Source organism: Coturnix japonica, chromosome 37 (genome assembly GCF_054131305.1).
Source record: "Coturnix japonica strain WE chromosome 37, WE-NBRP24, whole genome shotgun sequence".
Lineage (NCBI taxonomy): Eukaryota > Metazoa > Chordata > Aves > Galliformes > Phasianidae > Coturnix > Coturnix japonica.
In genome coordinates, this window is record NC_140699.1 from 1300326 (window position 1) to 1316758 (window position 16433).

Here is a 16433-nt window from a genome sequence, read left to right on the forward strand (position 1 = left end):
ATACTTTCATAAAAAGAATATTCCAAATGAAAGATTTGGTAAATAACAGGAAAAATTCAATAACTAACAATGGACTGGGGGCAGACTTGCTTTACAGGTACATAGTGGAAGGCCTCAGGCCTCTCATGATTTCTTTTTGTCTACAGAACCCCCAACTCCTATTGCTCCTCCTGAGCTGCTGGCTGTCGGAGCCACCTACCTGTGGATCAAACCCAACGCCAACTCCATCATCGGAGACGGGCCCATCATACTGAAAGAGGTGGAGTATCGGACGACCACTGGGAACTGGGCAGAAACCCACATTGTGGACTCTCCCAATTACAAACTGTGGCATCTGGATCCAGATGTGGAGTATGAGATCAGAGTGCTGCTGACTCGCCCTGGAGAAGGAGGCACGGGACCACCTGGACCACCACTCACAACAAGGACAAAATGTGCAGGTAGTGTTTCTGCTGCTTTCCAGTACTGCATGGATGTTTTGGTTTGCTTACTGATGCATTAACAGACAGGACTTTACCTGTCCTTCTTGTAGATGTGCTTCTTTGGAGATCTGAATGAACTTTATGGATTTTGATATGCTGTAGGTATATTTTGACTTTTTATCCATGGACAAGTGTTTGAGAGTGTTGTTTTTATTCATGCAGTGTGTTTGCTTGCAAGACTTTCTTCCACAGGGTATGTCTGCTTTCTGTTGAAACGGACAAGCAAACGAGAGCTTTTCAACTGATTCTCCAGTAGGCAAATAGATCCTAGGACTTGACTATTATCACATTTTCACCCTGCAAGTTTATAGCAAAATATGTGTTCTTCTTAAGTAGAAGCAGTTCAGTGTTGGCTATTCTGTGCAACAGGGATAAGCGGTAAGCATTGAATTGTTAGAATATATTTCTGTATTCTATTTGATTGTGCTGATTGTTCCTCTACCTTCTGACAAAGAAACCTATTTGAACACTGCACAGTGTCTTCCTTTTTGCTTTTCATATTGGAACAGATCAGTTTTGATCCAAGGTTATGAAAAATCTTTCTAAAGCATTTTGGACTTATCAGTTAAAATTAAAGGATCACATTCTTCATGTTTCAGGTATATTCATCCCATTTTCATAAATGGATCACTAATGGAAATCAAGAATAGTGCTCCTCACTGTCTCTCACAGCATAAGTATCCCTAGCATCATCCTCTTCCTTTGCCAAAGAAGCCTGGCAGGTTGAGAGTGCAGGGCAGAGCTGGGGGCACATCCCTACTGCCTTTGCTTTTTGTGTGGCTTATACAGCAGTGAACATCTGGAGTCTCTTTGAGAAGTTTTGATTGGTAAAAAAAATAGAAAGGAAACTTTAGCATAAGGATTTGGCAGTTGGGTGTTTGCTATATTCAGCACTTATACATTGGCAGAAGACAGATGTTTGGAGGCTTTACTTCAGTGGTATGGATGTTCTGCTGGCCTCTTTGGGAAATGGCATGTGCTGTGCTTCCAGCTGTCCTCATTCACTAGTGTTGTGGTCACGTCGGTGTCAAATTTTCTAACCTTCAGCAGAAATAACCTGGCACAGTGCATCTCCATGTGGAATTATGACATGCTGAGGTTGGGTTTCTTGCAGCTTTGCAGGCCAACTTTCTGCGACAGCCAAACTTGCAAGCCTGTCTGGTAATACTTTCTAGGTAATACAGGATTAAAAAAAAAAGTGGTTAACTTTGTGCATTATGACGGCTTGTACAGGAACCCAAATTGCTCAATTTCTTGCTCTGATTATCAACTGATGTCATAAAGGATGATGTAGATAATCTATTAAAATTGGCTAAGTGGTGCTACTTGCTGTTTTCCGTCCTAGTTTGCTAATGAAAATCTTACTGGAGAAGGTCATTCTGTTAATATATGTTGCAATTTAGAGCTTGTTAAGGCTGATGATGGTGGCATTTATGTTTTGTTTAGGGCACTGGGTGGGGGAACTTGTAGCGATCTTTATGGACTCGAAGGAAGAGACCTCCCTACTGTCTGAAGATGTATGCCTTCTAGAAAGGGCTAACTGAAATGATAGACAAGAAAACATGTGGTATTTCCTGATTTTCATATGTGGTGGCAGGACTACAAAATAACCTATTTCTGGTATAATTATACAAAATTTTCATAGTAAAGGCTTTCAGAAATGTACTGAATGAAGAAAGCAGCGCTACCTCCTTGGTTTTCCTTACAGCACCCAATGAATGACATCAATTGAAAGAGAGTTGTTGTTTTCTAAATAGTTCAGTGATGAGCAGTTCCACTTTTTTTTCAGCCCATTATTTTCTTTTGTCATTGTGTTTTCTTAGCAGGGAGGGAAGTACCAAACTCCCACACATTTGTATGTCATCAGTAAGTGGTGAAATGGTCCTGTTTTATGTTGTTTGTAACGAGTCTTGCTTTAAATAAACAGAAATAATACAAAGTTTTTATTAAACTAGATAATATCTTATTTTTTATAACTTATATATAATATATATAATGTATATAATTTTTTATAATTTCTTTTTTTATCCCACTGGTGGAGCTTTTGCTTTCACACAGGATGGTATTGCAGGACTTCATTTATATTTGATATTTAGAAATGATACTGAGAAGTAAGTCCTACCTTGCTTTCTTCCAGGAAAAAGCCAGATGCAGGGAAAGGGCAAACCCTGCCCTTGCAAATAAATGATTATTTTTGTTTGTAGTTTGTTTCCATAGGCTGTGATAGGTCCTGACTTGGGACCTATGAGAAGGTTAAATGGTCTGGCAGTGCATTGGCAGTCACAGGGAAGAGACAAGAGAACAAGAGAAAGACTGTTGGAGGTTAAAACCAGACACAGGGTTGAGGAGCAGTTAGAGGAAAGGATGATATCAAATGTTAGGTTGTTTTCCCCCCAAAAATAATAGGGAAGGGATAATAGGGTCAAAATAATATGTCTGAACACAGCTCCCAGTAATGATCTGTTCAGCTCAGCACCATCTTCTGAGTGAACTGAGCAACCAAAGCATCTGTTCATGGTAAACACTGAGTTTTTACAGTTTCAAAAACATTTTGTATTTACCTTTAAGGTGATAACTCCCCTTAAATGGGAAACGTTACCTGTTGATGTTGGAAAATAACATTTGGGGTTACTTACTTATGTTTCTTGTCTGTTTTTATTGGTAAATGTTGTAAGGGACTTTCTATTCTTACTGCACTAGACAAGGCACAAGGCTCAGTGGCACATGTTCCGTTCGTGTTTGGTTTTTGCTATATTCCCCAAAAAAAAGGCTTGTATAGCACAATGAAATGAGTTGTTCTTCTCTTGATAGCTTCTGTTCCCAAGAGCCACAGAGCCCTGCAGGTGAGCTGCTGAGGATGGCACAATCTTACATCTGCGTTTTGATATGTGGATCCCACAAAGCCTGTGGGACTTGTACCTGTTTGAGCGACTCTGTCTGTGAGCTGCAGCGTTTTGTTGATGATTGAAACTCTGCTTTCATTCCACCTCAATAGCCTTTGGCATGGCAGCTGGAGAGATAAGAATAGACTTAGGAAATATGGTATTCCTTTTTCTTGATCCCCAGTTGGTGCTTGGAAACAGTCTGATGGTGTTATTGAAAAATAGGGACTTCATCTTAATGGCTTATGTCCTTTTACGAGAGATGATGACTTTCTCTGTCTAATTGATTCAATAGATAACGCACGTTTCTTGGTTTCTCCTTTTTCCCTCCTCACTTCCTAATTTTTGGGGAGCAGAAGAACAGCATCTATCCTTTAAATAACAGCAAGAAAGGGCGTAGTGTTTCCTGATGACATGCATTTTGTGGCTGTCGACGTGCTGGAGTGGAGCAATTTCCTCATCTGTCAGGTTTTAATTTCTTGTAGCCCATAATAGGTACATTCAGACCTCCTGGACAGTGCAGACATGGTGTCAGTTTGAAGAGCTGAGTTCCATAGGAAGAAGTTGTTTCTGTTTTGTCTTTGTGCTGCTGGTGCCAGGGGTGTCCCAGGCAAAAGGTGTCTCTTGGAGGAGCTGCCAATACCAGGTTAGAGATGCACCAGCTGTGGAAGTGTGGTCAAAGCAAAGTGACACCTTTCAGAGAACAGAGGATTGATTGTATGTAACTAGGAGTTATGGACACTAGAAAGGAACTGAGGAAAATGCCATCAACCAACTGTGTTGTCTGAGCTGTAACAAGGTGATGACTTACAAGGAACAGAAAGAATCTGGGAGCAGGAAGGGGTGTAATTAAATGGTGAAATGAGAAGCAGGATGCTTCACAGTACAGGACTCTTGAAGAGCCAGATTGGAGTATGACAGGTTATGTGGATAGGCTTGAGAAGCCCAGCCAAAGTTCAGGCAGTACATTCAGTGCATTGGGAAATGATAGTGTGCAGAGGAGAAGCTGGGATTTACTGTGGGAGTTCATCAGCATGGCACAGATCTAAGGCTTGCTTCTAGCAGCTCCCGAGCCTAGCAAAGCGTGTCTCCTTTTGCCCTGAATCAGGACACATGTGGTGAGGAAATTTCTTTATCCTGATCCTGCAGGAGATCAGCTTTTGTCCCAAGGCGTGTGGATTGACTACCCTTATCTTAGTCTGCATAAATACTTTCATGAATGTAGAAGCAGTCATGATAGGGTTTTGGTCTGGAGGTTTTTTTCCAGTGGGATTTTGCTCATGATGGATTTAAATTCTAGGGATTTATTTCATTTTATCTGCAAAGGCAGTTTGTTATCCTGAAGTGGTTATTTTTATTTATTAGTCTGAAGTCTATTTATTCATTTCCACATCCCCCCGTTTCTGCTTGGTGCCGTTGGTGTTAAATCTAATGACTTTCTACAGTGGTGTTTGAATATAGCACTACAGAATGAATATAGCACCATATTCTGAGTGGGCTGGCTGGCCAGCCTTTCAGAAAGGCATGAGGCTTTCATGGTAAGAGGAGGAGATCTTGCTGGGGATGGGACAGCATCTCTTTCCCAAAGGAACAGAACCTACCTGGCACCTGTTTCCATGCCAGCTGTGTTGGGACACTCTTGATATTCCTTGTCTCTCAAGTCCCATCTGGGTTTCACCCTGAACTGACAGATCTGAAGAGGCGGAAATGCAGAGGGGGGAGATAATGGCTCGATTCTCCTTTTTAAGCTCACTTAAAGAAGGGAGAGCAACAAAACAAGCGGATATTTGGCGCGCTGATGGCTTCTTTCCGCTTTGCTTTCGCAGCTTCATTTTAGCATCCTCGATTTGAGGGTCTCTTCACCACACGATCCTAAAAGTGCCATTGCACAAAATGGTATTCAGGGGTTTGTGTGCAACCAGAACTGCTGTACCAACATCACCATTTTACACCAGTTGAAAGTCGGGCCCATGATTTGCACAAAAAAAAAAGGGCCGGGAGTGGGGTTGTGGTTTTTTTTCCTGATTGTCACTCAGTCCCCTGCTAAAAGCAATTTATGGAAATTGCATGGTGTCTTTTAGTCTTCAGTTAAGTGCCATCTCTCGTAAAATTTCATCCCTTATTACCATATTATTACTGCTTCTCTGCCTTTTTGAGGGTGCGATGAGATGATCATTTCCAGATGTTGCTTTATACGAGAGTGAAAAGCCCAGTTAGTGGGAGGAAACTGGAACGGAGAACACTGTGTGTGTTCCTGCCGTGCCTGTGGGAAGCACTGAGCTTCCACTGGGGAGTGACCCAAGAGAGGAGGCTGTTTTTCCTCTCTATACAGTTCACATTGTGAAATGACAGACCCCACACTTGCAAAGCATTCATGAAGCTCTGTGTTTGTGTAGTCATGAACCTACCTTTGTCCTGGGACTAACGCTGCTTCCTGCTTACGCTTCTCTTTCTGCTTTTCTAAAGGCAGATGAAAAATAAATGCCTTTTCATTTTGATGTACGCGAGTCTGCATGAAAAAGCACCCAAATAATAACAGATGCTTAGGGTTTGTATACCAAAAGTGCCCAATTTTAAACATTTCATAGAATAAAAGGCACTTTAATTGGCTTTTTTTGAAGCTCCAGCATGTAACACAAAAGCAAGGTAGGGGCTGAACTGAATAGAACACTGCATCTTTAGCCTCGCTTTACTCTTTTAACCCTGAAATATTTGTGAAACATTTAGAAAGTGTTTTGTTCCATACATTGTCAATTGTTTTACATTGCCGTGAATATTTTACCCTTTTACTTTTTCCCCACTGGATGTTGAAATATTAAGGTGAGTGTGGCTTCCTGCCCAGTGCTCTCCAGCTTACCCCTATCAGCTGGGATGGTGCACAGCTTATGAGAGAAGCGGGGAAAAAAGAAGTAGAAAACCCAAACTGAACATAGAAATACAACTGATCCCTACTGAGGAGAGCCAGCAGGTGGAGTATGAGAGTACAGAGCCTTTTATGTGCTGGTGTGTGAGTTCACCTTCATAAATACTTTTCATTTTCATTTGGATCTCACCCTGGTTGAGCTTGAAAGTTCGTTGTGGGTTTGTCTGTTTGCATGGGTTTTTAGCCCCTCTTTTGTTCGTGGATGCTTCTATGATCCATTACTTTATGGCATCTGAATATGACAAAGCCAGGAATGAGCTAGACTTGTCCTCCCTCCTCAGAGGGTGCCAGAATCCCTCTGTATCTCAGTTTGCATTTTGCAGGTGGAGAAGCAAAGACCCCGAGCTCCACAGTCTTTGGATTGTGGTGCAGTTTGTTTGCCATGGGATTGATAGGAGACGGAAGCTTTGCTGCCATCTTAATTCTTTGTTATTCCACTGAGCTCAAAGTAAGTGAAAGGAAATGCTTTCACCTCCTTTAAACTTAATCTATAAGCTTTTAGCTTATAAAAGCTTTTTATTGTGATTTAATAAAAGCTGTGCTTCTAAAGCATGTTTAGTAGTAGACTGTTTTTTGACTCTAGACATTTTCATGTAGGCCATAGCTGTGACCATATCAAAGTATTCAGATGTTGCTGGAGAGGCGTACAGGCCTGAGCATCATAATCAGCCTGACAGTTGTTATTACAATGTACTTCATTCAACATCCACAAATCCTCCCCTTAGCTGCCAATAATCCTTCAAGTATTAAACTAAAATCTTGGTGCAGAAACCATTGGAAAGGGATTTACGTGGAGAACCACAAGTGCCAAAATAACAAACTCTGAAACCTTAACATAACAGATTTCTCCCTGTGGCACTTGGAAAATTTTTCCAGCATTTACTAGAAAATGAAGAATAATGCAGGAGGGAAGGAGTCCTTGAATATATCCAGATCTCCAGAAGCTGATTTGTGAGTAAAGGAAGGGTGAAGAAACATATTTGGTGAGCTTGAAAGATTATTTATCAAGGAAGGCTATTTATCGAGGAAGTCCATCACTTTGGAGATGAAGTCTTAGAGTGATCTATTTGTCCAACGTGGAATTTTTAAGGTACGTTTGGTTTAGCAATGCTTGTAATAGGTAAGTTGTTAGTACTGAGTTATTTTTAACAGAGAAGGGAGTGAGGCAAAGAAACAGGACATCAGCTACAAGGCAATGAACGCTGCACCAAAGGCAATCTCAGGTACCAAATACTGTATGTGCTGTGATCATTGTGAGCGTGGATACTCAGTCCTCCACAGGTTATTGTCTTCCTTCTAAATCACCCTAATTTCAATGAAGAGAACATGAAACACAGACATGAAAGCTGAATTTTGACCTGGCCTAAAACCCACAGAGTTAAACTCAGCCCTCTGTGCGCTGCCTGTGCTCCTGCTTGTTCCAAAGTGGTTTTCAGTCACTGCTGGTTTCAGTTTGTGCTGTGCATGTGTACTGCAAATACCTGCCTTCTTCCTACCTCCTCTCAAAGGTTTGTGCAATATATAGCTTTCCCTTGATCCAGCTGGCACAGCAGAGCAAATATTTACTTCTTTTCCCACAGAAGCAAATAACCTCAGTGTAAAAGAGCTGGAATTGCATTCTGTGCAAACAGGTGAGCAAGCAGTACAGCATGTTACAGCCTATCAGGAGCTGAATCTCCCAAAGCTCCTGCACTGCTGCAGCACAGCAGGGGTGCAATCTCAGGCTGCAGGCAGTTCCTTGTATTGCAGGGCTGCACCTGGGGGCTGGGGGCATCAGCAGCATCACCCTGTTGTTGCTGCCTTTTCTTTGGGACACTGGGGGGGGGTCCCTTGGGAGTAGAACAAGGGGGTTTTAAAAGCAAGCACTTGTTGAAAGAGGGGAAGGCACTGCATTGTTTAGGTTGGATATCAGGAAAAACTTCTTTACAGAAAGAGCTGTTAAACACTGCAATAGGCTCCCCACGGAGGTGGTTGAGTCACCATCCCTGGATGTGTTTAAAAACCATTTGGATGTGGTACTCGGGGACATGATTTAGTGGAGGGTTGTTAAGATTTGGGATAGTACGGTTAGGTTATGGTTGGACTTGATAATCTTTAAGGTCTTTTCAACCTGAGCAATTCTACCATTCAATGATTGCTTAGATGTGTTAAGCAAAGGGTACGTTTCCAAAAGTGCAATGGAAGAACCTAAAATGAAAGCAGTGGGGGGATATTCTCACTGTACTGAAAAACACTCTAAAAATTGGTTTCAAATCACAGGCTGTTTTCTGGGGATGTGTGTGTTCTGAGCTGAATCACTTCAGTGCTGAGTTTCTTTGTGCAGGAAAAGGGTTGTTGTGGTTTTTTTTGATGTTGTTTTTCCTTCTGATTGGAGCCGTTTGCTACAAAATATTTACGTTCACCTGAAATTTTCTCAATCATTTCACTCAGAGACAGTAATTAAAAATGAAGAATGTTCTCCTCGCGTTCATCCTTAAGCCATGTGATCCTCCAGTAACCCTGAGATCCTTGGATCTTGTTTTCCTATGCATGTGGCAAGAGAAAGTTAAAGTAATAGGAGTTATAAAAACACAGAACATACCTGAGTCTTAACTGTAGATGACACGGATGACAGTGGAATGAACAAATGTAAAGTCAGTCTGCATATGTGCAGTGAAACTTAGTTTGTCTAGCAAAATATCTCGGTGGTGTTTGACTTGCAGTTTGTGTGGCCACCATAAATATTGGCGTATGTGCAGTTGTGCACATGTTGGAAGTTTTTGCATAAGAAAAATGCTGGGTGAAGTTGGTAGGTGTTGGATTGAATCTGCATTTAAATATCCTAAAGAATACTTTGGCTTCATGAAAATAATTATTTTAAAGAATGGATAATGAGTTTTGTTTTTGCAATGCACTTGCCTTCATTCACAGCATGAAAAATAACCCTGTGTATAATTCTGCATTTCTTTGTCCATAATTGCTGCATTGATTCCTCAGTTTCAGATCTGGAAGCGGTAGTATCCACAGAAGTACATATGGAATCATATAAACAGTGAGATAGAACGGATTATGAGGCATTATGCTATTCACGTTATAGATATATTATGTATTTTGTTTCCTCACAGGAGTAATAGGAAGATTAACGTTAGAGCAGCATGATGCTACAGCTCAGCTTGCGGGAGACACCAGAGGTTTCTGGTGTTGCATCTGAGATGTAGAACTATGCATTTGTATTTCAAGCCAAAGCAGCAGCCGTGCTCTGGGAAGCAGGGCCCAACAGCTGTGGGGCAAGCACTCTTTGTCACTGCCATCCAGGAACAGGTCTGTGACCTGGACACTCCAAACCTGGTGCTGTGGCCGAAGCTCTGCCCTGGGCAGTCTGTATTGGAGGTGGGGGATTCCTCTGAACCACCAGCTGGGGGAATTCAGGGCTTCCAGCTATTTCGTTGGGAATGGCCCATCATTGGAAGTGCTTGTGACAGGGTTTTATAAAAGAAATCTCAAGCAATTGCTGCTATAAGAATATGGAGAGTTAGACATCCGTATGCATTTTTGTTTTCTCCTGTCTCTGTCTCTGCCTCAATTCTAAACAAATTCCTGCCTGTGAAGCTTTCATCTAATTCAACCTTTCCTTTCAAATAATATTTTCTTCTATCTCTGATTTCTGAAATCAGAGTTGAGTTTTCTCTTACATGCCTGGAATCGATGCCCTCCGGTCCCTGCAAACAGCTTGCCTGCACTCGGTGATGGTTTTCTCTCTGCTGGAGTGCCTGTCCTCAGTTAGCTGTCCCACTTGGCACGGTCACTTTTATCTGTTTAACCATTGACAGTTTGATTGCTCAGACCTTTCCAGTTGTCAGCAAACCTTAACAGTTACCCCCTTATACCAACATCTGTTTGACCATATATTTTCCATTTCAGGTAAATAAAACCAGGTTATCCTCCCTGGGGTTAAGGGGGAAAAAGATATATCCAAGAAGGCATGATTAAACTGCTGCCTGAGTGACAGACTTCATAAACATCATGAAGAAATCTCCAGTATTCTCCATTGCAGGACAAAAATGGCCATACTTTGCATGGCAGCTGCATGGGATTCATGAAATGCCATTGCCTCAGATAATGTACTTGAATGTGTTGACAGCTTTGAAACCTAAATACCTTAAAGGGTTTATGAAAAAAAATCCTACCTTGGGTTGTCCCCTGGGTTAAGGACTGGGGCACTGGTGGTGTATCACCTTCAGCATTTCCTTTCAATTGGTCTTTCTCAAAGGAGTCAGGCTGAAAAATAGCAAATTGTAGCCTGCAGCCGTCCATCTGTTCCCTCCTGAGAGCACAAGGACAGTGTGAGATGCTCTGGGCACCCTTCACACAGCTGCAGGTTGCCTTCTTGTGTATTCAGAGCATGGAAGGAACAACAACGTGATCGGATTCTGGGCAGCAAAGCTGAGCGATTCCCAGATTGTGTTGACAGGTCTATCCTTAAAAACCCTTTCTGCTTTGCTTTTGTGATTTTTATGACAGTTCTAGTACCATTGGTCCAAAGAGCTTGAAAATTTTGGAGTCAGAAACCATCTATCTGATTCGCCACTCCCTGCATCCAACAACCTCAGGAAAACTGGTCTGGTTTTTGTTTTTAAACCTTCTGTTTGCTTATGCTTTCATGTGTATTTAACAGTCATAAATGGATGTTTTGTTCTCCATGCAAAAACCACAGGCATTGAGCTGTGCCTCCAGGCTGCCATCTACATGCATCCTCTCTTCTGCATTGCTCCACTTCAAGACTGAATACATTTCCACAGTGGTAAAACCAACAGCTTTTCTGTCTAGAAGGCAAGTTGGGGGGCAGGCTGCTAAAAACTGCTTTGTTGGTTCTGCTGCCTGTTTGTCCTCGAGTCCAGCCCCAAAAGAGTCAGCAGGTGGTGGGATGTGCTGCCCCAGGACTGTGCTATTTGTTTGCACTGCAGGGCTGATGGCAGAGGGTCTGGTATTTGCTCCTGCTGTCTCTGTAGAGCACCAGGAGCATCTTTGCTGCACTGCTCTTTACCTGGTCGCAATTAACTCAAACAATTCCTTTGAGCTTCCTGGGCTTCTTGCAATGCTAATTGCCAAGTCATGTAGCTTGCAATAATTTTAGCTCTACTTACACTAAAATATTATCCTAGACTATCTAGGGAGCCTTATTCTGTGTAGTATGTTGTCTGCTTGAAAGGAAGCGTGGGAGCTCAGGAACTGTGCCAGTCAGTGTGATCTGCAAAGCTTTACGTTTCCTACACTGCTGAGACAACATATGGGTGTCAAGATGTACCATACTAGAGAGACATTTATAAGGGGAGGTTTGACATGAAGCTTCAGAACAGCACAGCTTCTTGGCAGCCTTTGCATTGCATTATACCAATGTATATTTATTTTTTATATATATACAGAGCTATTATGGTATTAATATGCAGTGCTGAATTTAGTGGAGAAGAGCAGTGATGTCTGGAATGCTGTTGAGTTTACTGCAGATACAGCAGTGCTGGGCTGAGTGCTGCTCAGCTTTCACATTAACATCTCTTGCTTCTGTTTCCATTATTTTCTTTAAATTTTATTATCTCTTTTCCTTCCGCTGAAAAAGAAGTATTTTTAAATTTCAGAGTTGAGCTGATGCTTCATCCTCACGGGAATAAGAGCTCACCTTCTCCTCCCTCCAAGCACAGTCTCAGATCTCTGCTTTCTTTAAGCACTGTGCCAGCTTTCAGCTCTCGAGTGCCTCCTTGCTTTGACTGCTGTGTCAGGTGGGTAGTGCGTGAATTCCAGGTATTGTCCTAGGAGGATGAAGCATCACGGAATGGGGGTTTTTCATCCCTCATACTGTGTCATCTGCAAAGCCTTTGGGTTATATTTAAGCTCCTTAGGGCCTTGCATGTCACTGGAAAACACCACGTTTTCAAATAATCAAACTCTTATAACATTCCTTAGATACGGTTTTATAACTCCAGGTCAAATTGCCCGAGAACCTAAATTTTAAAAATTATCTGTGTGGGGAAAGGCAAAAAACCTCTGAATAAAATGTGTGGCAATTAAACATCTAAGCAATGTCACTTGCTTAGTAGCAGCTTTGTGGAAGATCTCATTATTTGATACCATATAGAGTATCCTTTGTAATAACAGAAGCTGGAGACATCATGCTCCTGCGGTGTGTTGTATTGATGCATGTTGTCTGTGTGCATAGAAGTGCTCAGTAGAAACTGCAGTCCTGTCTTTTTGTGCAGTGGGAACCTGAACTGGACCCAGGGCTCCAAAATACTGATGTAATACTAATAAATGTAGAAGGAGATGTGAAATGTGGTAAGAGCATCATTGAATTGCATCAGACTTTGGCAACTGGATGGATGCACTTTGTGCCCTTCTCCATCCTTGAATGTGCACGCACAAAAAGTGGGTGAGCAGCCATTTCTGTGACAAAACTTGAAGACTGAAGGCTTCTGTTGTTTTTAGTGTCGCTGAGGATGCACAAAAGAGGAAGAATCTTCTAATTCTACCCAAGTCTAAATACTGGTGTTTGGTTGGTGTTCTGTCGAATGGATGGGGCCAAGCTCTTCTTGGTGTTGTGTAGCAATAGGACGGGGAGCGATGGCCTCCTTAATGTTGAACATAGAAAGTCCAGTACTAACGTGTGGAAGAACTTCTTTATGTAAGGGTGATGAAGTGCTGCGGCAGGCTGCCCACAAAGGTTGGGGAGTCTCCTATGGAGTTATTCGAGGCCTGGCTGGATGCCCATCTGTGTGACCTATTGTAGGGAACTGCTGTAGCAGGGACTGGACTCAATGATATCTTGAATCCCTTTCAACCCCATGAGCAACAAAACATTTCCATTGTAGGGATGTTAAGCTTAATATTTAACGGGGAAAGTAAGAAATTTTCTATTTAACTTTCTGTGTGAATCAGTACCAAGGAGCAATTTTCTGTATATAATATCTGTAAGTATCTATCAGTAGCTTGCAAATGTTTGATCAATTTCTTTCTGGCCTGTAGCCCATTCAGTGAGTCTGTAGCATTGAGCGTTAATAGTGTATATATATATAGTGTATAGTGTAATATATGAAGTGCATTAAGAGTCCTTTTCCTTGCTCCCTGGATGGGACTCGTTGCAGGGCCAGCAGGCTGTGGCCTTCCTCTGCTCTTCAAACACAGCCTCTGACATCCAAACAGCAAATGGAGCAGCTTCCTTCCTGTCCCTGCATGCCATACAAAAAATAGTTCTAGTGAAAATAAGTGATCTAGTTTAGGTTCTAAATACAGAAATAAACAAGTCTGTGGTAAATGAGGTTTCAGTCTGACTCCTGACCCACGCAGTAACTGTGGCATTTAAAATGCAGCGCAGGTTCAGCTCTGGGTTCTCGGTTACTGTTTCTGCTATCCTGAGATGAGACAAAATGAGGTTTCATCTGGTGCAGTCACTGGCAGTTTGAAGCGTTAACTGCTGTGGAAGAAGATTTGAAAGGCAATTTCCCTTCTCAATTTTCTCCTAAGTCATTAAAATTCATCTTTGGTTCTTGAAACATCCAGATTCTGTTCCGCCTTGTTATCTGGATTGGAGATCTTACGATTGTTCGCTGCATTGAATATCCCTTAAATATATAGCAAACTGTTTGACACCGTTTTACAAATCGTCTGTGATTCTACAGATTTATCTTTAGAAGTTTAATTTTTTCCCTGCCAAATGAACGCTAATCTCGCAATGATCTGAGCTTAGTACTGCTGAAACCTGAAGCTTCCTCGTTGCTTTCATTACTTATTAGCATGATGCACTGCTGCGGCACTTTCTTGGAACTGTTCTTTCTTCAGGTTGGACCCACTCTTGACTCCTCAGCCCTTTCGTTTAATGTGTTTTGCTGTGATGCTGACGGCTATTGGCAATAAAATGAATGGAGAGAGGAAGCAGAGTGCACAGTTCACTCATCCATGCCTCAGAGCACCTATTTGGGAAGAGACCTGGAGGAAGTTTGTCTTAGAAGTGCAGAGGAGTATAAAAATAACTGTGTCACCATATTTGAATTTAAAATAACTTTTTTTTTTTTTAATTCAAAAAAGCTCATGGCAGGAGTTGTCAGGCTGTGGGTGTCAGAAGGGGATGAATTTGCGTGAGCGGAGGCTAGAAGAATACATAGGACTTCCTGCATATCTTTTCTTTAGGAAGCTAGTGGGAAGGGAATAGCCTTTTGTCATGCTCGTGTCACATTTTATTTTAGCTTAAGACTGATGAGAGAGGAGAAGAATCTGGCTGTCAAGATCAGCCTGTCTCCTCTTGCCTGCTTTGTTCCTCCAATCCTCAGCTTCCACTCCTTGCAATGTGCAGCAGAAACAAAGCTCCAGCTAATCCAGGCATTCAGCTGGCGATGCTCACTGCCCTGCTCATGCTACTGGCTTTTAGTGAACGCGATGATGTGCCTTATTCTTGTCTTCTGAAGGTTACTCTAAACCATGTTTGTTTCTACTCGTTATGTTCAGCTCCGCAACTGTTTTAATTATGGACATTCTAGGGTGCGCTGATTCGCCTGGGATTTGGGAGCTGGATTTTTTCTGTCTAGACAACAACCTTGACAAATGATCATTTCAAAAAGTTAAGGTTAATGACAACACACTTTTCAAGGTGCTCCAATAATAAATTACTACGAAGTGAAACATGGGCACACAGTATGTATTTATATCCCAGTTTTGACACCTCTCGGTCATAGAAGAGATTGGCAACTCTTCTGTTTGTCAAGTACAGCGGGAAAGAGAGGGGATGAAGAGATTCATCTTGTTCTCTGAAGTTACTTCTCGTTTCAAGGCAGACACCAAAAGAGAAGGTTAAATGAATGGCGAGAACCTCTCTTTTCCTTTCATTTCATTCTTCAGCTGTGCCTGTGATTGTGCGCCGCGCATCAAGTAGCCAAAGGCCCTTCTGAAAACTCTTTTCATGTGAGAATGATGCCAGACAGAGTGCTTGTGAAATAATTACAGAAAATGAGTGTTGATGCATGTTTTGACTGTGCTGCAGAAGTAATTCTGTCTTCTCTAGCTGAAGTAATTACATTTGTTTCTAAATAGAGGAAAAAAATGGTAATTGTAAAAAAAAAAAAAAAAAAAAAAAAAAAGATAATAAAATTAATAATAATAATAGATCCAAATTCTACTTTATGTAGTGGCAGATAGTTGGGAAGCAAAAAAAGTAATTGTTATATTAGTGGAGTCATTGTTGTGTGTTATTCATTGAGTGAAGTACTGTTATTAAACACATCGAGTCGTGAAGGATTTGTGGGTTTTACGGAATAGTTTGCCTGATGGTTGTTGCTTTCTGTAGCTTTATGGAGAATCAACGTTTTTACATTGTGCTTGGTTAATACTAGACAGCATAGAATGCTGCAGGAACTCGTTAGCTGCTATTACTTTTTAATCTTTTTAAAGGCAAAGATGATCTTCTGTAGCTTCAACTAGAGTTTTCACCAGGGGAGGAGCAAGATTGTCACTTGTAGTTCTATACCTGCGAAGTTTCTGCTCCATGCACATGGCCAGGGGTGAGGCTGTGCTGTCCTTCCTTTTGGACTGGGCTGGGACTGCCCTGTCAGCAGCACTGCTTTCAGCCCTCCAGCAGAACAAGCCTGCAAGTTCTGCCACTCAGTATCTATTTCACCATCTATCTTTTCAAAGAGATAAAAAGTGTGTGTGGTTCCTTGAGACTCGGCTCCCTGAGGTTTTGGTGCAAATCAAGTGATGTAGACCTTACAGCCTTCAGTAAGGACAGAGGTTTAGTGTGTGTTTGGGGTGGGCATTTCAGGAGCACTCTGGGGAGAATCCCAGGCTCTAGAAAACTGCTGAGACTTCTTGATGCTGTGTGCTGTTGGTTTTTCTGTCACAGATGTGGCCTTGCAAGCAGCACATGTATGCTGAGTCTGTTGGATGTACTAGAAATCTTGGTGGTTTCAGAAATGCAGATGACCCAGGTCTCAATGGGCTCAGCGTTGCTCACAGTTTAGTGTGATGGACACGTAATTCTTCATGCTTTGCTGGTGCGTGGTTTTCTTGATTTTATCTTCTGTCTTTCACATTCAGGGAAGCCTTGTTCTATTGACCTTAACTGGAAATTGGACTTCCACTGGAAATGGGGATTAAACCTTTTGAGATAAACTTTGGCTAGACTTTTGC

The 16433-nt window shown here is 41.9% G+C and overlaps 1 protein-coding gene across 6 annotated transcripts in view; it reads left to right on the top strand.

The window, feature by feature from the left end:
- Positions 1–16433, top strand: part of LOC146754857 (receptor-type tyrosine-protein phosphatase T-like) — a 433855-nt gene that overhangs the window by 155842 nt on the left and 261580 nt on the right. For 3 of the 6 annotated variants that reach the window (XM_085526618.1, XM_085526617.1, XM_085526616.1), the window contains exon 5: positions 147–440. The exons of the other annotated variants lie outside the window; for them this stretch is intronic. In XM_085526618.1, coding sequence (XP_085382744.1) covers positions 147–440 — 294 coding nt within the window. The remainder of the gene's footprint in view (positions 1–146; positions 441–16433) is intronic. 6 annotated transcript variants of the gene reach the window in all.